Source organism: Platalea leucorodia (assembly GCF_965183815.1).
Source record: "Platalea leucorodia genome assembly, chromosome: 8".
NCBI classification, from domain to species: Eukaryota; Metazoa; Chordata; class Aves; order Pelecaniformes; family Threskiornithidae; genus Platalea; species Platalea leucorodia.
The window spans coordinates 27,936,543-27,962,873 of record NC_138830.1 but is presented as its reverse complement, the minus strand read 5'-3'; the positions used below and the strand labels follow the sequence as shown (position 1 = coordinate 27,962,873).

The window sequence follows — 26,331 nt, the reverse complement described above, 5'->3', positions numbered from 1 at the left end:
AGTTGGCATACTGATTTATTTTTTTTTAATAAAGAAGTCCAACTCTTATTTTTTTAGCATTTGCCCTTTTCCAGTAATCATTTCTACTCTTTTGTTCAATAGGCAATGAAATTAGTTTTCACAAATGAAGAAACATGGATAGAGTACTTATGTTTCCATTCTTCATTTTGGAAACAATCTAAAGCTCCTGATTTTCTCTATGAATCATATAAAAGATCCCCAGTTCCTAGTGTCTTCTTCACTGGTAATATTAAGCATTTTCAACAATTCTGACTTCAGAAGAGAGCAAATTAATTTTGAAACTGTTTCTAGACAGAATGTGACAGTGCTCTGAGAACAGATTCACATTTTACTCCTACAGATTATTTTAGTTTCAAACACATTTAGCCATAAATCTAGTCAGCCATCACCCATTTATTGACTTCAAGATCTAAGCTGACAATAGCTGATAAGTCAATATTTTTCCAAGATTTAAAAAGCATCTGGAATTAAACACAAATATCGAATTTTGCAGTAGAAAGGTCTCAGAACTTCTGTAGTATGACAAGGCTCAACGACACTGGAAAAAAACAACATGAAATCTCAATGGGGCCTGCAGCCTTCAACAGTCTCTTGTGAAATCTGATCTGTGACTTTCAAACATCTCTTTAGAAGCAGATCCATTACTCCAGTTATCTTTGCATTAAGCACGGGCCATGTGCGATTTAAATTCAGTTTTTAGAATGTCACAGCATTAATCATACCTCAATGCATTTTCTTGACTAATCTGCAAGTGAAGAAAGTATCTTCACTCCTTAAGCTTTTGTTTAAACCCAGCTGAGTTTATGGGCACATCTATACACCCTAGTATGTGATGTTTTATCTTCACATTTGAGATACAGCCAGAATCAGATACCTTTAATATTCAAAAGAACATTTTTAGAACATCCCTTACCTCTAAGGAAAAAAGCATAAAATTACTTTTAGATGTAACATATCTGGTGCTTTAAGAGATGCTTCAGCTGCTACTGCCACCAAGAGCTTTCTACCAAAAAATGCAATTAAAACAGCATGGTTGAAGTAGGAAAACAACTTACATTGGCACACAGAAGTGGCTGAGGCAATGATTTAAAGCCGCAGCTATGCCAGTGTTGAAGCTGAAGAACAGATATTAAAATACATGAAAAAAATGAATGAAATTAAAGTAAAAGAAATCATATTGACCTAGATAGTTTTAGTAATTCACAAGTATTAGTGATTTTTCAACGAGATGCAGACGGTAAATTCTGTGCAAACAGAACGAAAGCATGTACAGAGGTGACACTTGGGTGTATTCTTGGTTGCATAACTAGATGTACATGAAAATATCTAATCTGTACACACTGTGTTTGTACACACCAATCCACCTTATTTAATGCACAATCATGTTAAGCACTAATCCATAAATAGGGACAGCTTCAAATATAAATGTGAAAACTTGAGAATATAAGGCATCATTCCTTCCTAATTCCAAGCAGCTCAGGCACCAAATTAATAGCAAGGCTTTTTGCTTTTGCTTCTCTTTGGGTATACCGACATAGTTCCAGAAGCCAGTCCTATTACAGTGATCTTTTTCTCCAAATATGATTGAACGACATATTTCAGCAATAGAAATCACACCTCTTGATTTTCCATCATAAAAAGTTAATTTTCAAGAAAGCAGTAGGATAGAACAATATAACAATTCATTCCATAATGAAATGTTAAAAGCAGACATCTAAATGCAAATGTACCTTAGTTCAGGGATCCAGTACCAGGCCTTAGATCACATAAGAAAACATTCTCAGAACAGGCTTGGGAGTAAGCTGCCTTGATTACAGGCTTTATCCTGGATCTTTCCCAGACACAAGATTTTAATTTTCAACTGGTGGTGAATTTATTACTTATGCAGAGATGTCACCACATTCAAATATAAGTTCCAGAACACTCTTTTCAAATTATTCATACAACCGTGTGTTTCCAAATGCATACCTTATCTTTTTAATTTGTCCATTAAAATAGTAAAGCTTACCTACTCACATCTCTTTCTCTGGAAACAAATCAACTGCAATAGGGAGAATCTTAAAAAGTAAATTTTTACTTGCATTTAGAATACCATGCATATCAACCTGATTTCAGTTTACTTATTTGCTTATATGTTGCTAGAATCCTGGCTCTGTATGTTAAGAACTGCATCTGCTCCCCCTGTAAATCAACACTTTCCCTTGCTTAGGATGGCTGTTCTCCAGCATCAATGTTTTCTATCAGTTAATTTTAACTCTAAAAATGCAGTAAGAAGCAGTAAAAGTAAGCAGTAAAAGCAGAAAACAGCAGCAATATGCTAGGAACCTGAATTAAGGATTTCCTAGCTCAAGAGAGCAGGTCTGAGCTTTTCCAGGGAAATTTGAGCAGGCAAGAAAGAAATCTGAGAAGCCCAACCAGACAAGACTCTGGCAAGGAAGGGAAGAAAAAAAAAAAAAAAAAAAAAAAAAATGGACGCACAAGATCTAAGCAGAGAACAGTATGCAGGAACAAGGAGGGTAGGAGCTATGATATGTCACTATTAGTTTAATGAATAAATCTACTAAGATGAGGAGAAAGAGAAATAAAAGCATCAATACCTCTTATAATATATGCTAAGCCTTATCTAAATATGAAAGCTTACAGTAACTTATTTCTTCAGGAAAAAATTAGAAAGGTTCTCTCACTCATGGCCTTTTGGGGGGAAGATGGAGTCTTCATTAAAAATGTAGTGAATACTGAAACTTTCAGTATTTAGCTTTTTTTTTTAACTATAAGAACGTACTTTGCCTATCCATATACATCAGAAAATCCCCTGCAAATTCTATTTCACTGTATTAGATGTATTTTGTTATATCTGAAAATACAGTAATTGACCTTGATAATCAGACCTGAAACCCAAGAACTAAAAAAAAAAGAAAGAAGGGCGCATTTTAGATTTTTGTTGAACAGCTGCATTTGCCTGGGCAAGAGAGAAATGAGTTCTTCATCAATTTAACATTTGTGATGATCTGTTTACTCAACCTCAAATATTTTTCTTTGTTATGCAGCTAATGTTTATTCTGTAACTGCAACTATTTCCTAATACTCATACCCATCACCCTGCTTTTCTTGTGCATTCATGTTTCTATCTGTTCACACAATCAACTTTTTCTTTCCAAAAACTTGGATTTTTCAAAACATGCACTGTAACATTTGTTCAAGATAGATTTGAGGGGATGGAAGCAACATTCAAAACAGTACAGTGAGTTCATAAGAGCTTCCTTACTCTATTCTTGTTAAGTGACTGGATATTTGCTTTGTTAACAATATATTTGATATGTAAGTCACCAGAAGTTAATGGAGGTACAAGGAAGTAATTCATTTGGAAAAAGATGACAACAACTGTTTTCATGCTGGACTAATTACCTGAAGTTACTCAGCAGTTCTCACACAACCAACAGGGTTTATATTGCTACAAAACTAACCCCTGACTGTATATCTCTACCACTCTATCATCACTCCTGTGTAATTTTTCTTGTAAGCCAACATGGCCCGACTTTTCACCTGTTCAAGCTACTCAGCCTATTAAGGAGGCTTTTGAGGGCCACTTAAACATGAGATGCACTTCACTGGTGCATTTTTCTTCTTAAAATACCAAATTATTTTTCCAATATTAGCTATAGACCTGAACTTCCACTGTCCAGTGTAGGATTCTGTCTTAATGTTTTCTTTAAACAATTCTATAAATATTAGCAGCTGAGTTGTATTTTTATGTCACACTAACTCTACAGTTTTCAGTCCTCAGTTTCACTTAACAGAAGAAATGCAATGTACATAAATAACAGACAAGGTAGAGAAAAATACATTTTTAACAAAATAATAATTCAGAGTTCCAGAAGGCTCATTGTAAGTGATAAGGTAGAACGATATTTTTCAAGGTAAATACTTACAAATTCATAAATTTTGCAACTTGTTCATTTGTTAGTCTGGGAGATAAATACTATGTATGATCTTTTAGTTTTAAACTGTTTCTAAAAGGGAAAGATGCTGTATAAATCTGATTTCCTACACTGAATTATTTTTACACAGCTACTGTATAACCCATGAGTACAGTAACTACCAAAAAAACGCAATAATAATACAAAAAACAGTGGTGTGTGGAAACTTGGGGGCGGGGTGGAGGAAGACAAAAACCTCTGTTTGGGGTGGGGTTGCTGCTGTTTTTACATTAGTTTTCCCATATCAAGAGAATTGCATTATACAGCAGGAATGAACATGTATCTGGATAAACCTGTAACTGGCAGAGCTCAACTGAGAAGAGCATTTTTCTTCCCCTCAACCTACAGTACCTCTTAGAAAACATCCTCTGGGTTTAAAACAACTGTCTTGAAAGCAGATGCAAGACCTCTGCAAAAAGATGCTCACACTGTCTTGAGACTTCCAGAGAAAAAAATAAGCCTTCCAAAATTTATACTGATAATAGTGAGGATTGATATTTGCCTAGACTGTTGACTTTGTTTATTAGTCAAAGGTATAAAAATATATACACACCCCCATAAAAAAGCATTTATTTGCATATTTTGTTTTACTGTAGAGAAACATATATCAACCCCAGTAAATCTGTCAGCAAATCCAGAGCACTAACAGTTCAGTCTTATCATCCTAATGTTCCTGCCACAAAAGGCAGTATCATCTTACACAGTTTCTTATATGCCAGAAACACAAGTTGCATAAAGAACATGTATTCTCTTTCTTACTTTGCAGCAATGTGAGAAGATCTGACATATGTATTCTTGTGTATATCGAGACCTACTGAGCAGTGCCATGAGGTGGGAGATAACTGTAGCATCCTGGAAACAAGTCAGAAAAGAAAAAAAGTATTAACACTGTATTTCAGCATAGTTTCTTCACAGTTTGTTATTTAGAAGAGTACTCCTGATTCTGCATTCAATGTTCTCCCTTCCACTGAAACTTGTATGGACACAGGACAAGACTATTAAAGTAGTACAGGAGAGACTTCAAGGCACAATTCTGAGCCAAGTCCCCATTAAAAAAAAAAAAAAAAGTCAATGCAAGTTAGATAGAAAAATTCTGGGATTTGTCTCCAGAATCTTTACTTGGTGAGAAAACAATAGAATGGGGAAAAAAACCATACCAACTGCAAACATGGTCACTGAAAGCAATTAGTCCAGGAATTGTCTTAGTATTTTCTTACTACAAGTGTGATTTACTTACCTCTTCATTTCAGCTCCAAGTAGAAAAGAGCAGAGAGGGGAACAAGGTGCCAGACTGAACAATATAGTCCACCTTGAATTCTGCAGCACTCACTTTCTAACCAATTAATGTGGGGTAATAATTTTGTTTGTCTTTAAGTCAAACACACACTATAGACACTATTAGAATGCATGACACTAATGACAAAGAATTCCAAATAAATCAGCAAAAGAAAATCATTATACTGAAGCTCCCTTCTGAAAACATAACCAGTTACTCAAGCTCTGTGGTAAGTTACAAAATTACATTTCAAAGTTTTCAGTTACTTTTACCAGTATATTTCAGTGGCAGCAACTGCAGTGATATTAAAAGAAACACTGGTCAATTTAGTTTGGAAAGGTGGTAAACGACATTACTTCCATGAGATAAAGGGTGCTGAACAGAAGAGATGAAAGACTGAATGAGTCTTTCTTTCCAAAGAACTTATGCTATGTTGACCCTATTAAGTAAGTCAGACTCTTTGTTTTACCTGCAGAATGATGAATTGCAACCTTCTAAATAGGAAGAGGTGGATTAAAGTTAGAGCAAAATCGTAGTGCTCCTCAGCTACTTTTACAGTAATGAAAGTAGCACTAGCCTGACTGTTTTAGTGACTATAGCTTCAGAGATACACAGCTGTTTATGAAGTTTTATTTCCCAATTACTTGGGAAATCTCCAATCACACTTTTTTATATTAGCAAAATAAACATGTATAAGTCTCTCCCCTTTGTATACATATTTGAGATTAGGTGAAGCTTTACAATATTTATTTTTTTATTTTTAATATTTTTTTTATATATATATACACACATAAAAAATTAGCAGACTTATTTTAGAAAGCTTTGCTGCCAACAATCCAGCCTTCTTATTCTCAACAGAAAACAATAGGACAACAGAGCCAAGAAACACACTGAGAATAAGAAGAACTTGTTTCTACTGCTTATTTCTCAATAACTGGAAAGGATCAGTGTGCAACAGCCTCATTTGCCATTTCAGCATCCTATAAAGTTACTTACTATCTCCTATAGAGGTAAAGTTACTTACTAAAAACTGGAGTTCTTCCAGGTACACCAGCCATATACTCATGCTCATTGCACACTTATGTGTATAGGAAAAGCAAGGGACAAACTATTCTAAGCAATATTCTTCAGGTCTTGTCAACAGTAGCTCCATCTTATCTTCTACCTTTACACATGGCGTATGTACAAACACATCTATTTCTTTGCAACTTCAGAACCCAAAGGCCTGCAAGAAACTGGTTTTGTTGCAGGGCAATAGCGGACATTAGATCCACAAGTATCTTGTAATAGCACTGATGGTCATAACCATAATGAAGCGTCTCTTGACTCTCCCTGACAGAGGTAAGCCTGCAGTGGCATGTAAACTAAGTGGGTATTGGGTTTTGGGCATATGCCAAGCAGAGCAGCAAATTTCCATGAAAAACCAAACAGAAGCAGCTAACAGGCCAACTTTGTTCTCAAGAAAAACACGTTACAATCTTACAAAGTCATAGAAGTTTTGGGGACCTGCTAAGTGTCTCCTCCTTTGAGTTAAAGCAAAACAAACTGACAACATACCCAGGATTCCTCTGTGGTTTAGCACATTTGACCAATTACAACAGATTCTTGTCATTTTCTGTAAATCTTAGGCAGCTGAAGACATCAAGCCACATTAGTGTTCAACACAACATACATATATACATGCTAAGAGGCTTATCAGCAATAAAATGCACCTTAGACAAACAACCAAGAAGTCAGGAGGGTAGGGGGAAGAGAAAAGAGACACCTCAGGATTCAGAAGCAGTAAAGCTTAAAAAAAGGAGCTTCAAAAGGTAAGATGCAAGACCTGAAATCTCCTGCAGGGCAATCACTGACCAGGTAATCTGGATTATTTCAAAAATTGCAACTAGAAGGATGTAAATGTTGGTCTAAAAGTTAAAGTCTAATTAAATTGACAGAGATATTGCTTTTGCCAAAGATAAGAGGTACAAGAATTCACAACTAAAGAAATATATGCAGAGTGAGCTGAGTGAAAAAATCTGTACCAGCTAAGTAATCCTTAGCCAGAGGAAATCCCCATGAGCTAAAAAGGACTCAAACTGTCTCTATTGAAGAAGCATAGACACGGTGTTCCCTAATGTTAGTAACATACGCTTTTCTATCTACATAATCTAGAAAACCACAGAACATTGCAAACTTTGCAGAAAACCTAGGGGGAGGGAAGAAAACACATTTGTCCTATTTTGGTCTTTTCCACCAAATAGATAGGGTTCTAATTTATAAGCACCCACTATTAAATATTGCTTTATAATTGTATTTTGTCCTTACCTTAAATTTGGTTTTCTCTCAGCTAACCAGGAAATTCTAGATAAGAATTTCTAGATGTCAGTATTCATTCAGGTTCTCAGGGAAAAAAAGAAAGCCAGAAGAGTAGCAACTCATTTATTTCCTAAATCACAGGTGACTAGCTTGCAGCCAGATTTGACCCTCGCATCAATCAGGTAATTCTTATGGACTGCTCTGTGCAGCTGTCTTGTCTACAGAGATATTGGCAGGTACAGATCTGCATTTTTTTCAGGCAATAAATACAGTTCATTCATATACTCTGTCACCTTTATCACGTGACCAGTGCACACCTGGATACTGAATAATGCTGCCAACTCTGAAATGTCCTATAAAAGGTTATAGGACTTTCCCTCCTTCCCTCAAGCTGGTAGAAAGGTTTTGCGTCTTGTTTTATTTTTAAACTTGAACTGGTGGAATTGCTTATGAAAATCAGATTTCAGCAAAAATACACAAGAATAACATTTATATTATTCTTCATTAAATAAGAAAGCACTTGAAATCCATAAAAAGTGCAAGAAGGCAAGCTTTGTATCAGGAGCCACTGGAAATCAACCTGAAGCTAGAGAAGTGAAGATTTCTGATGCTTTCACAGATTCTACTAGAACATATCTTCCCATATCCTTGTTTTTATCTGCCAAACTATGAATATATTGCTTTCATCTTTGAATAAAATAATTATTCAGTTAAACTCTTTTATTCAACACAGACAAATGCATAACATCTCTCTACCTGTATCTAACACCAGGGAAGGAACTAATAAACTTTTATTTCACATCCTAGCCACTGACATCACCATGCAATAGTTCGGTTTCACCTAAATCTTCAAAAGTATTGATCACATGAGTACTTTTGGCTGCAGTTTGATAGATTGGAGGGTTTTGGTAAAGATGTAAGTGGACAGAAATAGAGCCTCTAACTGTTTAGAAGCTCTACTACAGAGTTATAGAAATGGGAATAGAGTGGCACAGTGATTTGCATAAGATAACATTTTACTGACCAGTGCAGCATCATGGCCCAATGGTAAATTCCTGAATAGGAAGGTCTTCATATTGGATGATGAAAAGCATTTTAATTTAGCATTATGAGACTGGGCTGTTCCAATCCCAAACATTCTGACAGGGCATTTCTGGTGTCACTGTGACACCAGCAATGATGTTGTATATGTGATGTAAGGGTTAATGAATCTAGAAAGAGTAAAAAGATATGTGGACATTACTGACTTCAAACTAAACGCAAATAGTAATTACGTGGCAATATGAGGCCACACAATTCCACTTTTTTCATGTTAATATCTAAGTAACAAAGGATCTTTCTAGCAACCCTAGTAAGCAACATTGAGTCTACACTCCTAATTTGCAGTTAAAACAACGAGATTCACAAATCCATTAAAACGTTGTCTGCTAATGAACACTAGTTCCAGGCAACTTACAACAAATAGCTGTACAACACATGTATTGTAACAAAATTACTGCTCATCCAAACAGAATTCAGAAAGAGAGAATTAACAGTTTCATTTACCTGCTTGGATCCCAATACCTACCTACTTTCTTCATATACCTTTTTAACATTAAAATAAAATTTGTAAGATAATGGTTTGACTTAGTGATCTTAAAGGTCTTTTCCAACCTAAACAATTCTATGATTTATTCTTAAAACATTTCTTTGGAATAGAGGATTATTACTCTTTTTTCCAAGTCAGAGAACTGAAATTCTTATAGTCATCCAAATAAATTCAAGCTTTCTAAGCTAAAATGAGAATTGTAAAATGATGAATTCTTAGGAAACAGTTCAGATTAGAGAACATTTAGCCTTGCTGCATGGGCTCAGCCATCACAAACAGTTAGGAGGAATCAAAAGAGTAAGGTATTAGAAGATGACCTACATTCCTCCATTAGTAACTGCGTATCGCTGAGCCATGGTGGAACACATGTACACTTTGCAGTGTGGTTTCATTGCCTGTTAAATACCTGGTTATTAACCAGTGTAGCATAGCCTGCTCTGTCCTGCTAGCCTTGTCCTCTCAATTTTTCCTTCTCCCCTCCATCAAGCCTGGTCGATCACCAGGTGACATTAGGTTTTCCATCTCAAACCTGAACATTAAGGAGGGATGCCTTTCACTTCACATTACTAGCTCATTACATGAGCTGCAAAAAGTGCAATTTCTTAAACTTCATTCCTCATTGTCTCAACTGCAGGGAGAAACTCATCCTGCTGCAGTGCCTTCATTCTCATTGCTTCCTGTAAAGGCAGACTCACTCACAGCAGAGAACGTACCTGCTACCTGCCTCTTCCTTCAATGCCAGCATAGTGGCCACAGCTAGCAATTTCTCAATAAAATTGTATCTGGGTCCCACTGAGGAAGGAAAATGGGATCACAACTGAGAACATCTGTAAGGAAACATGCAGAATGACTTCATGGGCTGGAAAGGTTTTCTGCCACTGAATCCATTCTTTTTGTTTTAAATAGAGTAGCAAGAGCTGAAGCAACAGGCTATTAGTCAAACTGGATTTGACCCAGTGATTGAATCTATTAAGCAAGCCAAAACACATCTAGCTACATTGAGATGGCTAGTTGAGATGTACAAAACACCTCCAAATATAATCTTACAATTTAAAAAAAAGTCTGCGCATGTATCTGCATCTCAACAGATCTATCACTCTGGGATTCCATGTCATTCCTCATTTCCATTTGCAGGATGGTCACTAAATCAGTCTCAGCACCAAAGCCAGCACCCTTCCAGTGAAGAAAGTCTTCACAAGATGCGTTTACCTGGCACAGCAGGTCTGGATACAGCTTAGTGTTCTGCAGCAAACTTGCTGTAAGATCTCAGTATCAGACACTAAAAGCCTGGCCTTTTTGAGAGCTCAGTGTTCATTCAGCTCAAAACACATATGGATGGGTCTTCACATTTTCCCAATACAGGTCCTAAGTTCCTACAGGGAACAGCCCAAATGTTTCCACGTCTGAAGAAATATTTTGTCTTTGGAACTGAACATAATTGCTCAAAACTGCCAGCAGTTTATCCTTCAAGCTCCTGTCCATAAGGAAAGATTCAAGAGGAAAGATGTAGTTTCTGACACCTAGCATTTTTGCTGGGAGAAATATTCAGGTTACTGTGGATGATGTGTTTTTGGTTTCTTTTTTAAATGAGGTTTTACGGTTATTCTCTCCTGAATTATTACAAATAGAAAGAAATATTTTAAGCAGCTCTCTTTAAAGCACTTGTGTATCCTGGATCTTAACTGAGAGGTCCTCTGAAACCTCTAGAGTGACTATAACATCCTTGGAGACATTGACCTAAGTCATAATATCTTGTCTTGGAAGTAGCCCTGGCCAAGGTTTGAGATACACCATCCTCCATGCAGTCAAACGGCAAAGAAATTCTGGGAAAAGTTTCTATCTTAGATACAACTCAGGAACCAACTTTTCAGAAGTCTTGTCCAGAACTGCTGGACAAGAAAGAAACCCCATTGACAAACCTAGTCTCTTACCTTTCAAAATAGGACCTGAAAAAGGCAGAACTCAAGAGGCTGCTGAATAAGCCCTTTCATTCATTCAAGATCTGAAGCTATATGGAAATGGTGACAGTCACCCTGGAGCTGTTGTGATCAGAAACAAAGAGGGAGCAGGGTGGGTAAACAAGAACTTTAAGTTCTTCCTGTTACTCTCAATGTCGAAAAGCGGAGTGTCTGCCATAAAGTGTTGATTAGGCCCATAATTACTTCTTTAATTGCAAAGACAACTTCTGAACTGCTGCCTTGTGAAATACAGCTTGCAGCAGTGGGGGTTATGGCTATACCTTCTAAGAGAGGAGAAAAACGTATCTTCTTTTCAAAGGATCTGCATTCATTACTTTTCAAAGCATGGGTTTGGGTATTCCCACAAAAGAAGCAAAAAAGAAGCTGATTTGCAGAAATAGGACCTTAAGCACAATCATAAAATATTTAACTTCCAGGTGTCCAACTGAAATGGGAGACTGGAAAATGGGTATTACAGTTGAAACTAAAGAACAAGGGCACCCTCACCAGATGATCGTTTCCTGTAGCTATGGTTAATTAAGGGACATCACATTTGTCTGAATAAGGAATGGGGTGGCAGAGTTCTGATGTCACTGTTGTGCAGCACAGAAAGCAAACGATGCAACCAAAAATCCAGTATCTTAGGCATATTGTTCCCACAACGTTAGTGGTAATTTATTTGCTAATACTGGTTCTTTCACATTTCTGTACATACTCTTCCACTTCCTCTCCCTTCAAGATATCAAATATCTCCTCCAAATAGGGAGTAATTAATAGTCTCTATTGAGCACTGATCCCCAGGAAGAGGTATGGATTGCTAATGGAAACAATCATCTTAAGCCCTGACTTTGGATGCTAAGAGCAGGAAGCAGATGTCCCTGTAATTATAAACTCTTAGAGGCCAACTTGGGAGAATCTGGGAGCATGAAGTGGAGTCAAAGGAAGGAACAGAGACACAAAGAGGAAACTCTCAGATCACTCAGGAGAGGTGCCTTCAGTGGTCACACATACAATCTGCATTGAGGGTTTCCTTGCTGAACAATTGAAAAACAACTGGCTGATTATCTACACAAAGTAAATACAAGGGTAAGCTGCAAAGAGCTGCAGAAAGACTTCATGACATGGACTAACTAGCAGATGAAATTCAAAATAGGTGTACGGTAAAATTGAGTCCACAGAAAACAAGTTTACATAGCTATTTCTGGAATGAAAATGTAAGAAATCATTAGAAAAGGAATAGAGAACAAAACAGACATCATTACAGCACTGCATAACAACTAGACAAAAATCATGAAGAAAATCTGCTGAGGTCTATTAACACATAGAAATCGTCTAGTAATGACAGACACCCGAACCGTAGAGAAAGTGTGAAATCAGAGGCCAGCTGTGCCCTTCTCTATAAGCGTCAAGTCTTCCTCAGCAAGCGACAGTCATCCCTTTGATTGGTGGGACCAGAGCGGTTAGCACCGTGGGCTCCCAGCTACCCTCAGAAGTTGGACCTCCTCAGTGACCCCCAGCCAGCAGACTGGTGCAATGCTACCCTCTTCCTAGCAGGAAGAGATTGCTGGTACAGCACAGTTTTCATGCCACAGCTTGCCTCATCCCTTACACTGGGACAAAGGAGGAGGGAAGAGTGCAAACCCTTCTTTCCCCTCCTTCCAAGTAAGAGACAGTGACTGAGTTTGGGCAAGGCCTTTTCTGTCTAAGCTGCCAAGAGACAGCACTACTTTCAGACAGGGCTCCACATCAATGGCTTTGTCCAGTCACCTTAACAAGGTTAGCACCAATAGCCTTACTGGTCACATGCTCCAAGCTGAACTCAAGATTATAGCAATGGTGGACAACAGTTTCTATTCTCCTGCCAGTTAATGTAAATCACACGTATATTAACTAAAAGCAGAGAAATTCTGGAGGTGAATCTCTTCCACACTGTCCTGGTTTCAGCTGGGATAGAGTTAATTTTCTTCTTGGTAGCCGGTATGGGGCTGTGTTTTGGGTTTGGGATGAGAACAATGTCGATGATACGCTGATGCTTTGGTTCTTGCTAAGTAGTGCTAAGCTGTCTCTGAATAGGTGCTAAGTGGCGCTCACACTGGTCAAGGACTTTTCAGCTTCCCCTGCTCTGCCGGGGGCACAAGAAGCTGGGAGGGGGCACAGACAGGGGGAGTGCTGGCCCAGACTGGCCAAAGGGCTATTCCATACCATATGACGTCATGCTCAGTATGTATAAGCTGGGGGAAGAAGAAGGAAGGGGGGACATTGGGCATGATGGTGTTTGTCTTCCCAAGTAACCATTACGCGTGATGGAGCCCTGCTTTCCTGGGGATGGCTGAACACCTGCCTGCTGATAGGAAGTAGTGAATGAATTCCTTGTTCTGTTTGCGTGCACGGTTTTTGCTTTGCCTATTTAACTGTTCTAATTTATTTTACTTCAATTATTAAACTGTTCTTATCTCAACCCACGAGTTTCCTCCCTTTTACCCTTTGATTCTCTCCCCCATCCCACTGGGGGGGAGTGAGCGAGCGGCTGCGTGGTGCTTAGTTGCTGGCTGGGGTTAAACCACGACACACACAAAGTGCAAAAACTAAGCAAGCACCCTCACATCTGGAACGGGAGGACAGTATCAGATAAAATTTTAAGTTTCAGCAACTAACTTTTGCCAATGTACCTGTGATAACGGTATCTGTAAATACCATTCAGAGACAGTTTTTAGTCCTTAAGATTGCACACAAGCCTGAAAATTTTAGGTTTTTTCTTTATCAGTGTGCTACCTTGTTGAACATCTCATATCAAATATTGCTATAAATGTTAGGTGAGCCAGATGTCTTAAACACAGGTGAGAAATGCTAACATTGTCGGTCAAACAAGTCCTCATTACTATTGCAGACAACAAGACCTTTCACTCCCACCAACTCTACAGGTTTTAAAAGGACATAATAATCTGCTTACAACTTACTGTGTATAATAGATCTTCTGGAGTTACAGGACTGATGAAAATAGTACGGAGACATCGCAGGCAAGCTTCAATAAACTTCAAATCTGGCAACAGTAATCCTAAAAATATAGACAAAAAGTACTATTCAGTTTCATTATCTTTGCTTATTTGAGTACATTAGGAACATTTACCAACATAGATCCAGTAAGAGAAGTGTACCTTGCAATAAGGCTGGGATAATATGGCAGTCTAGTAGGGATTTGACATTATTCTCTGTACCCATTGCAAGGCTTCCGAGGACCACTGCACATTCCGTTCTCAGTTCTGTGCTGGAGGTTTCTTGCTGAAGTAAATACAGCAACCTGGAAATAAAATTATTTTTAGAATAAAATTCAGATGGAAGAGAACTTTTAAGTCTAGTAAAAAAAAAAAAAAAAAACAACAACAACAACAAAAAAAAACACAACAAAACCTCTGAATCCTGCTATGTAAAGAAGATGAAGTCCTTAATAGAAAGATGAAGACTGAACAAAAAAGATGAATACTTTATTCATAAGAACCTTTTTACACTGTGTGTTTCTACACAGGTTTTACTTGCTGTTATGGTAGAAAGATACCACACTGTTTTTTCTAAAAATGTAGTGTCACAGTACTGATATCCGGGATGAGGTCTTTCAGGATACCAGGAAGATCCCAAATTTCAATTAAAGGAAACGAGTCTGCAGTTTGACGTCAGTGGGAAAGGGAACCTAATGCATCTCCCCTAACACCTAGGGACACGATTACCACTGTCATGATGACTGTTATCTTTGGCAGTGATTTCTTCTGTGTCACAGTTGCAAAATAATTCCATCATCAGGCACAAGCATGGGGGCTGAGAGTAATCTGAGTTTTGAACACTGAGGAATGATCATATATGAACATAAAGAAAGCCCGGAAAAGTTTTATGTGCAGGAAGGCAGCTGAATTGTAGCTAAACAGGATCACTTCAAGTCTAAAATGCATCTTGCCAAATGCACACCTTAGGTCTCAATTAATTTGAACTCTTTATACAGTATCAAGACACCTAGGAGTCCTTTGAACATATTTTAGGTTACATCAGTAGCACCTGAATCACAGCAGAGGTCATCGAACACTTTAAGTCTAAATTCAAGTCATACAAAGAGCCCAGAGAGCAAACAGATTCCTACCTTGCATCACCACAGAAGATAACCACTTTAAGATTCAAGTGGTTTATAAGCTGAAGATGAAAACCTTTTCAACTAAGGGCTCCCACATTGCATACAAGTCTGAGCAAAACTATAACAGGTAAGATGACTTGGACACTGAGATACAATTCTCTCTGGGTATGCAACATACACAGTCACTTTTCTACATTGACTGAGCTAAGACAGAAATATTCTCAATTTAGTAACACACTACTCTGACTAGTTTGAAAAGGTCTCTCCTAAAGCCAGGCAATAGACTGAAGCCTTCTCTAGGAAAAAAAAAGGAACCAAAAGCCAGCACCTACCCCACTACTGAAGGGGACAGAAGTAGTTACTTGGGTAAACAGATCCTTGAACAAAATGCCCCAAAAGCTGACTTCATAAATCAAAGGCAAGGGAAAAAATAACCAGAAACACAGTAGCTAAATGCAATTTAGGTACACAGGACTGGAAAAGGCCACCAAAGGAAGTGCAAGCAGCCCCACAACAGACAGTAACACAGAAGAGTACCTTTAACACGCACTCCCAAGTGTTCCCCACTTAATTAAGGCAGAAATTGCTTCTTAGAATCTCCTACATTTGAAACCTAAAGTAAAAGGCCAACAGACATAACTATGGCATGGCACTGGAAGAAAGCTACGAGATCAAAGGTCTCTTCAATACCTATAAGCAGCACATTCATAAAATAAAATTCAGACTATCCCAGGCAGCAGATAATTTACCAAGCTCTTGGAGGAGAACAGCAAAATAGTTCCCCAGCATTCCCTAACAATTTATTTGGATGAAAAATTTTCTGATTACAAATCTGCTAAGAATCTGCTTTGCTCTAAACGCAGGTTTGACAGCAGCCAGAAAGCGGAGGTATGCTAATATCACTCAAAGCACACGTGAACCCTTTTTGAGATGTAGCTAATCTCATTGTGGAAAAAAGCTCCAAAACACGAACATATACTAAGGAGATCAAATATAATTTCTCCCTGAACACAAACAAAACAGTTGAAATGCGGCACAAAATTAACGTGTGAGATGCAAGCAATCTCAAAAGCACAGATATCTTTTCTCCTTTCAACCTCCTTCGGATTCAAAGGATCAGACTGGCATAAATTCAGAATGGCATATATTTCCAGAATCATTGTTCTTTAATCCACTCCTTCCACAAACTTATCAAAGGCATCCAGGTTCTTTGTTGCTGCTTATCTGTTTTATCTGAAAGGCCATTTATTTCTTATGTTTAGAAACCTCTTCTAATTCCTTGTATAAATCTATTGCTGACAAATTTACATAAATTTGATATTACATACATATTATCCTTTAATTTGTGTAATTCTTCTCATTTCTCACAGCAACCAGATAACGGTCCTGAGGCACTTTGGCCCCGACTGCCCACATGGCTCAGTGGAGCTGATCTGCTGTTTGTTTTTCATTTTACTGTAGGCCCCTTTAATATTGACAGAACAAGGTGTGTAAAAAAGGCTCAGTTGTTCCACAAAAGCATATCTCACACATCATTTGTGCAAACTCAAAAATTAACCATACCTATATTATCAGCTTCTAGAAAAAGAACAAAAATTATACTTAAGGCAATTAAATTACATGTTTCTAAAGCTACTAATTCTGGTACTGTATTCTTTGAAGTATCAGCTGAGCTATGTTCAAGGTGAAGATTAGTGCTGTTTCTGAAAGACTATAAAAGAAGAAAAATACATAATCAATGTTATGCAAAATCATCACAAAGGGAAAAAAAACATTCCACTTCCAATCCAATGGGACAGAATAACCTTCCATTACTACTACTTCTTTATAAACAGCAGGTTTTGTCCTCTGCCTTCTGGATCAGGTAAGGACAGACAGGAAGCAGAAGCTTCTTTGGTAATGTGCAAATGCACTGAGTGATCCTGGCTAAAATTCATCCTTGAAAATATGTTAAGTTTTTTCTGGACACTGAGCTACTATGTGGAAAGTGCAATCTCATCTACAGTTCTAACTCTGATTGACATCCGCTAATTGCCAAGACGAATCCCTTATTGTAGAAAATAATTTGACAGGAATTACCGTGAGCAGATCAGAAGATGAATTAATTTATTGCAGTAACCTGTACAGCTGTTTTAACACCAAAGACCTGACTTTTCTCAACCCTTCTAACTTACACACATACACCTTGCAAGCTAACGTTGCAGAACAGTTTTCAACATGTTTATTTGTAACTCCACTGCTAGAAACAGTTATGTATCTTCTATAATCTGTATCACTTTATTTCACAGCAGAACTTAAACTTTTGTTTCCCCTGGTATTTAAAAAGCAAGTGGAAAGATTTGTTTTTAAAGAGTTCATAATTTAGAAAACATACTGACAACCACCCAGACCAGTCAAGAACAGAAATCATCAACAACATACATACAATCTTTCATCTCTGCAGTAGGAATAGAGAACAAGAAGTTTTAAGTCTGTTACCAAAATAATTTACCTTCAGGTATAAGTAGTTTAATAAAAGTTATTTTTTTACAATTATTTTAAATGATACAGTATACGATATAGTAATTTTAGTAAGACTTAAGGCACTTGATTCTTACTGTTTTCACTACGATTTCTCAGTCTGCTCCTTCAAACGTGTGTTAGAACCCTTCAGTGATGGTATCTGTAAGGACATATCCAGGGTAACCCATACCTACACTGCAGTAAGTACATCTGTTTATGACACAGGAACATAAAACTGACCCATGTAGTTTAATTCAGCATGTACAGAACAAACGTTATCAAGCAACATAAAACAGCTTTCAAAGTGGGAGTAAAAGGCTCCATTTTCCCTAAATCCTCAACCATACCCCATGACAAGTGTTTTGGCAGCATACTTTAAGTTGGGTTGGTTTTAATGGACTAAGCTGGGAAATATGTTTCAGAGTTCTGGGGCAGCGACAACTGGCCATTAGCATCTGTCCCCTTCCTGTGAGAAAGGCCTCACTTACACACTATTACTGACCACTACTAACTTGGGAGATATGCTAATCTTCATTTCAGAATTATCTAAAGGAGTACTGTTACAGAAAGTACCTCTTCTTAGATTTAATCAACCAAGAAAAAAAACCCAAAACCAAGAATCAAGACTAAATCAATCCTTTCACTGATTATTTTCTAACAAGCTTAGCAAGCCATTCAACAAGCTTTTCAGACATGGGGTTGTCTCCTGGTGCAACTTGAGGCCATTTCCTCTTGTCCTATCGCTTGTTACTGGGGAGAAGAGACCAACCCCCACCTCACCACAACCTCCTTTCAGGTAGTTGTAGAGAGCAATAAGGTCTCCCCTCAGCCTCCTTTTCTTCAGACTAAACAACCCCAGTTCCCTCAGCCGCTCCTCATAAGACTTGTGCTCTAGACCCTTCACCAACTTCATTGCTCCTCTTTGGACACGCTGCAGCACATCACTGTCATGTCCTAAAACACCTTTTCTTTTTTAAAGAGATTTTTAAAAAAATCCAAAAGCACCCTAAATTCTGTAGGTTGTTCTCTTACAAAGAAAATAATTGCTATTTTCTTTCCCATTAACATTCTGAACTTGGAACAGATGTTACAGCTATGTTAATGTTAAAGAGTGAAAATGAAACACACTGACTATAATCTATAGTCGTTCTGTGTTTAAAATAGAAAACCTTTACTAAGCTTTATAATTAGTGAAGATGAAAATTTAAGTTCAGATTTTACATACAATAAGTTTTTGAAATATTAATAATACCCTTTTCTAGATCTTTAAAATATGCTTGTGTTTCAGATTAGGTTTTCCACAGAGCTAGACATCCATGTTATAACATTTTCTGTTTCTTTCTTGGAGAGAGAAAACTGATGCCAAGTAACACTGAAAATTAAGTAGTTAAATGTCAAACTATAAAATTACAAAGAAAAGTTTTAAGTGAGGAGAACCCATGTATGTGATAAAGATGAAACCGTGCATCATTAAACTACTCTTAAACATTAAGGACAAAGACCACATCCTTCTACTGTCACAAGAAACACAGAGAGAGCACACTAGTGTACATCCTGGACTGGTTTGTTGTTTCCAGGGCCTAGCATAGACAAATTCAGCAAAGATGTTTGTAATACATTCCTCCCATGTATTAATATTAAAAGAATAAAAAGGTAGAAGAATGGCATGTACGTGCAGGGGATAAAAGGGAAGGTCATCATTTGGATTTTGGACATTAAAAAAAAAATACTAAGGAATTGTTCGTCATCCACATTTTTTAAGAACACGATGTCCCTGCTTAACCTGGATCCCTTATCTCCAGCCTTAGCCGCCAGCTGTTCGACTTCTACCAAACCTGCAGAAACAGTGGAACAAGGCTCTGTTAGAACCACCATAACTCACTTTTGTAGAGCCTGAGAGCGCTTCAGGAGAAACCAAAAGGACAGAACAGATATTCTAAAACAACAAAAAGGTGCTAATGTTCTTGTTGGCTCACTCTTCAGCCCACGATCCCGCAGTAAAGTTCATTACAATGAGACAGGAAATGAAACAAAGCTAATGGAAAGATCTTGCAACATCTTCATGAACATTAATCCAAGGTTTGATACTAAGCAGTTTAAAACACAATATTTGGACTTTTTCAAGCTTCTAGAAGGCTTCCCTAAGATATTTTCCTCTAATGTTTATCTAGAATACAATTTCTTCCATTTGTCCCTGCACTTCTAAGAGCAATTAACTGATTAAAGCCTCTTTCTCAGATGTCAGTAATGGTATCCAGGCAATCATATCTAAATGAGGTAGGACAGTAAATCTATCCAGAGAGATATTTCAATGGACTCCATGAACAACTATGCCTAGAAACCGAAAAAAGGTCAGCTGGAGGTATGATGTATTTTGAACAACTGACAGGGATTCAGCTACGAAAACCATGTAATATTCTAGATAAAGTAGAAAACTTTTCAAGGAAAGTAGCTGCTGAACAAATAGTAACTACAGTGGCTTAGCAAGGAAGATAAACAGTTCAGATTTTCCTTTCTTTTGAAGATTATTGAGATGGGTGTGGTGCAGAGTTGTGCACTATAAGACAGACTTGCATGATTTAGACCTCATCAATCCAATCTGAACACAGACCTCACAGTTAGCTAAAAATAACAGAAATTTACTCTTTGACATTCCATCCCACTTACAAGTTGTCACAAAAATCTCTGGAGTTCTTAAAATACCTGGGAAGGAGATGAAACTCAGGTGTTCGTAAAAGAAAATTTTCAACACTTCATCAAGCCCCATAAGCAGGCATGTGGAAAAAGAGCTCAGGGTAACAGTTCGAGTTCTAATACCATGAATGTTAAGATACCTTTTATCCAAGTATATGAATAAATAAGAGCTTTAATTCAATCATGATTATCTGAATATTTATTATTAGTCCCCTCGCAAAACAGATGAATGCACTATTTGCTGGAATAATCATGATTTCTTATTCTACCTTGGAAGATGCTTGTCTTCCAGTCCATTGCAAGAAGGCCTGAAAACTATACCATGGAAACATATGTGATGAATATACAGATGAAGGTACTACCAAGGCATATTATTTACCATTGGCTTACAGAATATTGAATAAAATGTTAATGCATGCATAGAAGTTGACCTCTGAACACATGGGAAGTCGCAGTAAGCATCAATCCCAAACTGTGAACTGAATTAAAGTATGAGGATAGATCAAACAAGATAGGACAACATACAAATTTTTTTAAAAACTGACCCTTTTAATGCATTTTAAGCATTACTTTTCAAACATCATAACAGGAAGCAATCACCAGCCACAGAATTTTCCAAACTAAGAATCATTTTAAAAGTACACAGGATGATTTCTGTAAAATATCTGAAGTGATGAATTAAATAGTTATGGATTCTTACACACAAGGACTCAAAATATGAGCTATTTTTATGACTGTTAGTCAAAGAAATGTATCCTAAACTGAGATGTCAGTCTCACTTCTGGAAGTGACAAGTTAATTCAAAATCTCCAAAATTTGCAGGAAAGTAAGCTGGAAAGAAAAATCTTCCTTTAGGAACAAAACAAGGAGTCTCAGTTTACAGCTCTAGTAATTTATTCTAATCCTTAGACATCTTCACTTACATTAATATCCTATGATTTGTTGTATATACATCACATGACTTGCATTCAATTTGATTTTTGTTCACTTAACTAAATCCAATGTTGGAGCATTATAATATCTACTGAGCTTTAAGAGGTCCAAATTAAAAAAAAAAAAAAAACCAGAACATTTTTCATGTAAGAGTAAATAAGGACTACCATCAAGTTTTTCCTCACCTTTCTCTTTAATGATCAGTTTAATTTGAAAATAACTCTTACTACTCTACATTGAACTAGTGCAGTCTTATTCACGTTTTTATAACATGAATACTTTTCCTTCAGCATATAATACTTTCCTAACCCTCTTCCTAGTTCTTTACCCCAAAGTCCTACCAGCTCTCTGAAGTTGTTCACACGCACGCACTTTTAGAGTAGCTTGAAGGATACTGAAGCTGCTGCAGTAGGGCCTCTCCTTTTTGTTACTAAATAAAAAAAGCTCACATCCAAGTGCATTAGCACTGTCAAATCTGCAGTCTTTATGAGCTAAATTTATGCTACTCCCCCCCCAAGATCACTCCACAAGCCATTTAGCAAAAAATAAATACATTCCTTTCTTTGCAGCCATTTATACTAGAATATGCAGGATCAACACACAACCGCTGAAGCCTGACGGAGGTAAATTTACACTAACAGCACTCAAAGCCTTTTAAATTACACAGTGAATTACACTGATTCAGTTTAGTATTATTTTAAAGTGTGACACAGGCTCAAACATTTTATAGGACTAGGTCAGTTGCCTTCATCAAAGCAAGACTGTTTTTGAGATGATACAAGCTTTTGTTTTACAAGAAATGTGTTAACAGGCATTATATAAAGCAACATCTTCATCCAGTCTTGCTTCAACCATCTTACCACTTTTCTCAAGACTGATGTCTTACGAACAAGTTCATCACTGAACTGTTCATTTCATTTACCTTTATAAACCACCAACATAAAAACTTTCTTCTAAGTCTTCCAGAAATTCCTGTGTGGAAATATTTTTTCCATGTTAAAACATCAGTGAACCAGACAGCCTATGACCACCATCTGAAAAACAACTGTTCATTTAGACAAACCAATTTTAAAAGGTTTTTATACGAGGATGCTAAGCAACCTTAAAACAAAAATTAAGCTATGTTTTGACTTCCCATTCATCTGCATTTTGAAACTCTCCATTGTATACAAAATAGCTACACTATATTCCCACTCCATTTGATATCGCCGCCCAACACTCAATATCTGCACATGAAAGAGGATGTCAAGAATATGTTTTTGAATTTTTTTTTTTTACAGATTTGACTCTTACAGCTCCTTATGAACAGATACCATGAGATATTATAAAGCTGCCTTTTTACATGATGTTTTTAAACCTGAAACTTGAAATTCTAATAAAAATACACAATTTGAAAGGTGTCATTAGAAGTACAGCTTGTATTAACAACTTCCTTTTTGCTAATAGAAAAGGCACTTCAGAGATAGATGGCTGCACAGCTTTTAAACAAAAACAGCTCTAATAAAATTCTGCTGACTGCAAATATTTGCCTTGACTCACATGTACTTCATAGCTAGGTTAGAAGAATACCTTGTTCCAGTTACACATAACCCTCATGGTGAGGGTTATTCCTCATAAAGAGACATATAATTATGTAAACAGGCCCTGACTCTTGACTTGCTTTGAAGAAAAAAGCAAGGACAACCACAGGAGGCCTATTAGGGCCCTCTGCTCTCCACCTCTTTCACTACTCTAGAGCAAAGGAAGCCTTTAAAAATACCAGCATCACAGCTGAAGATCCTTCACCTAAGTGCACAAACCACTAGGTCTGGGCACAGATCCCTACGCTATGGAGTACATAACACAGAAAATCCCAGTGTGAAGTGCAGCCAAGAACAGAACAAGGCATCAGGAAACACCTGTGCCTTGCCCTCATAAGGATGTCCAAGAAGTCTGGACAAAACACCTCGTTAATGTGCATGACAGACCTAGTAATACTGTGTCCAAATGTATTGTCTGAGTTCTTGAAAGAAAGCTAGTAAATGCCAGAGATCATGAATGTTTCAAAAGAGGTGCATAATTGATAACTAGTACACTTCTTATTAACACCACCAGCAGTGGTCATGCAGTACAAGTTGATCTGAACACCTTACAACTTCTGCGGTCAGCAGGTCAATTAGGTGGGAACTGAGGATCACAGAGCTGTAAGCAATCTTGACAGATCCTCTAGTCACTGACCTTGCTCTAAGGCAGGAACATCAATCATTAAATCATTTGAAGTTACTGTCTCACTGGTTTTTCAATACTTTCATTGGTGGAGATTCATCACATTGTCACCACCAGCAGCCTTTCAGCACTGCAAGGTGCAGATGTATGTACATTTCTCTACTACTATGGGGCAGTCTTGCTCTCTCCAGCGTCTGTGCTCATATGTCAATTTTTAATTCAACAGAACAATACTGGCTTTTTTGTGAAAGTTAGCTTTTCTGTGATTACTGAATTGAAGCAGTTTTCTGTGCAGTCACACGAACATCAACACAAGAAGTGGTAGTAGGATATGATCAGAAGCATAGAGGAGTGGGTCTGTGAGATAACCCTCTGTCAGAAGAGACCTGTTAAATTAATTTGGCTTTTCACCTGTGCCTTTACATATACTACCTGGGCCAGAGCCACCAAAGGCATTTTCATTAGTGTAACAAAGTCCTAATCCCAAGGCAATAAAAAGAGGAGATGCAAGCCACAAAAGCTGCACTTCTACCAACAAAAGTTTTCAGACAAAGGAAGGCAAGAAAGGAGTTGCTACTGAGCACTGAGGGATGAGGTTACTCCAGAAATACTAATTTCAGAGAAGAAAGATGCCAAGCAAAAACAAAGGAAAAAGCTCAAAACACAGGCATGAATCCTGAAGGACCATCTGAACATAAGTCATCAACTCATCAGATTATGTTTAAAATGGAAGGTAGCATCAGGACAACAAGGTGCTAGCATGTTGCATATTCGGCAACCCTTCTCTAAGAAATAAACGCCCATCTGCAAAAAAATCCAACTCCATCTCATGTTTGTGCTGTGTATCCAAATGGTTTCCCACTGAAACACAGCAAGTTGAAAAGGTACCAACACTGGAAGGCAAACTGGAGATCAGAACTTGATTAGATCCTAGTATTTTCTGGCTTTGGACATGATCTTGCCAAAAACTACTTTACAAAAGATGTAACAAGCTAAGACCATAATTATTTTGTGCATCACTAAGCACACCAGGTCTCTCTTCTGGAAAAGAGATACACAACACATTTTCTTCTGCAGTAGATATCTTGTGCCAAAACCATTCATATAATGATTACTGATTATTTTCTTCATAGTAGCTAGTATGGGGCTATGTTTTGGACTTGTGCTGGAAGCAGTGTTGGTAACACAGGGATGTTTTCGCTACTGCTGAGCAGTGCTTACACAGAGTCAAGGCCTTTTCTGCTTCTCACCCCACCCCACCAGTGAGTAGGATGGGGGTGCACAAGAAGTCGGGAGGGGACACAGCCGGGACAGCTGACCCCAACTGACCAAAGGGACATTCCATACCATATGATGTCATGCCCAGCATATAAAGCTGGGGGAAAAAGAAGGAAGGGGGGGGGACGTTCAGAGCGATAGAGTTTGTCTTCTCCCAAGTAACCGTTAGGTGTGATGGAGCCCTGCTTTCCTGGAGGTGGCTGAACACCTGCCTGCCCATGGGAAGCAGTGAATGAATTCCTTGTTTTGCTTTGCTTGTGTGCGCAGCTTTTGCTTTACCTGTTAAACTGTCTTTATCTCAACCCATGAGTTTTCTCAGTTTTACTCTTCTGATTCTCTCCCCCATCCCACAGGGGGGGAGTGAGCGAGCGGCTGCGTTGTGCTCACTTGCTGGCTGGGGTTAAACCTCAACAAATGTTTTTGTTCCCTAGAATATCAACTGACCAAGGAAAACTTACCAGATTCCTAGCCTTCTGTAAAATGTAATTTCACTATCCTAAAAGACGACTTTGATCCCTTCATTGGTAAGTATTTAAAGTCTAGGAAAAAAGTTAGAACACCCAAATCTGATACTCAAAATTGGCATAGGCTTTTTGGAGCTTAAATTATTTATGCCTTTTTTTTGTTCCTCCCAACTTCATTTCTGAACACTGTTTACTCCTGTTAGAAACAAAGTTTCTATCACATATATTAAGACAGGTTATCTGGCATAAAGTCCAGTTTATCACCCAAAACACAAAAAATAATAATATTGCCACCTTCATATCTCTCTCTTCACTAACATTTCTAGAGTTGCTCATTCTCCAGGCCTCAAACTAGAAATCCTTCTTCACATGTCTGCAGGAGCAACTGCAGGCATGCTTCATCCCCTCACGCTTAAGAATGGTCCGGGTTTAATTCTCTCTTTAACAAATGGTGTTGCATGGACAAATTAGATAGGAAGCAGCTGCTGTCTCCTTTCCATAAAAGGGGTAGATCCTCCATGATGAGGTTTCTTCTCCCTCTTCCATGTTATGAAAGTAACTGGCTGCTCCCTTGTCCTCATAGGAAAGTGTGTGTAGTGAATCTAGAAATTCCCAAAAGGTGCAGTTCTTCATGTTTTTATTACTGTATTGAATCCTGGGTTTGTATGATTCATCAGAACCGGCAACCCTGCAGTATTCTTCATCCTTTATCAAGACAGACAATCCCCAGCTACTAGGGATTTTTTACCTTTCAAAAATTATTTAACAAAGAAACTGAGAAAATAAACCATCAGATACAAAAATAGTCGACAGCAGACATCATTTACCACCAGTCATTCAGATCATAGAGAAAAAAACACACAGAGGTTAAATATTTCTCAAACCAGTTTCCACCATTCATCAGCCCTTTCCACTTCACAATACCAGAACTTTTCCAACAAGAGAACTCTTTTTTGGTGGCTACCTTAAGATTAGAAACTAGAAAACAGCCAAAAAATTATCTGCTGTCATTGCTAAACC

General features: G+C 37.7%; 1 protein-coding gene across 9 annotated transcripts in view; it reads right to left on the bottom strand.

Annotated features, from left to right (window-relative positions):
• ARMC8 (armadillo repeat containing 8) overlaps positions 1-26,331 on the bottom strand; it is a 77,796-nt gene that overhangs the window by 28,745 nt on the left and 22,720 nt on the right. For 7 of the 9 annotated variants that reach the window (XM_082320558.1, XM_082320560.1, XM_082320566.1 and 4 more), the window contains 4 exons: positions 14,274-14,416; positions 14,076-14,173; positions 4,758-4,850; positions 1,077-1,136 (listed from right to left, as the gene is read on the bottom strand). In XM_082320558.1, coding sequence (XP_082176684.1) covers positions 1,077-1,136; positions 4,758-4,850; positions 14,076-14,173; positions 14,274-14,416 — 394 coding nt within the window. Of the gene's footprint in view, positions 1-1,076; positions 1,137-4,757; positions 4,851-14,075; positions 14,174-14,273; positions 14,417-17,832; positions 17,854-26,331 lie in introns of those variants that run through there. The other 2 variants (XM_082320565.1, XM_082320559.1) reach the window with 2 other exon arrangements.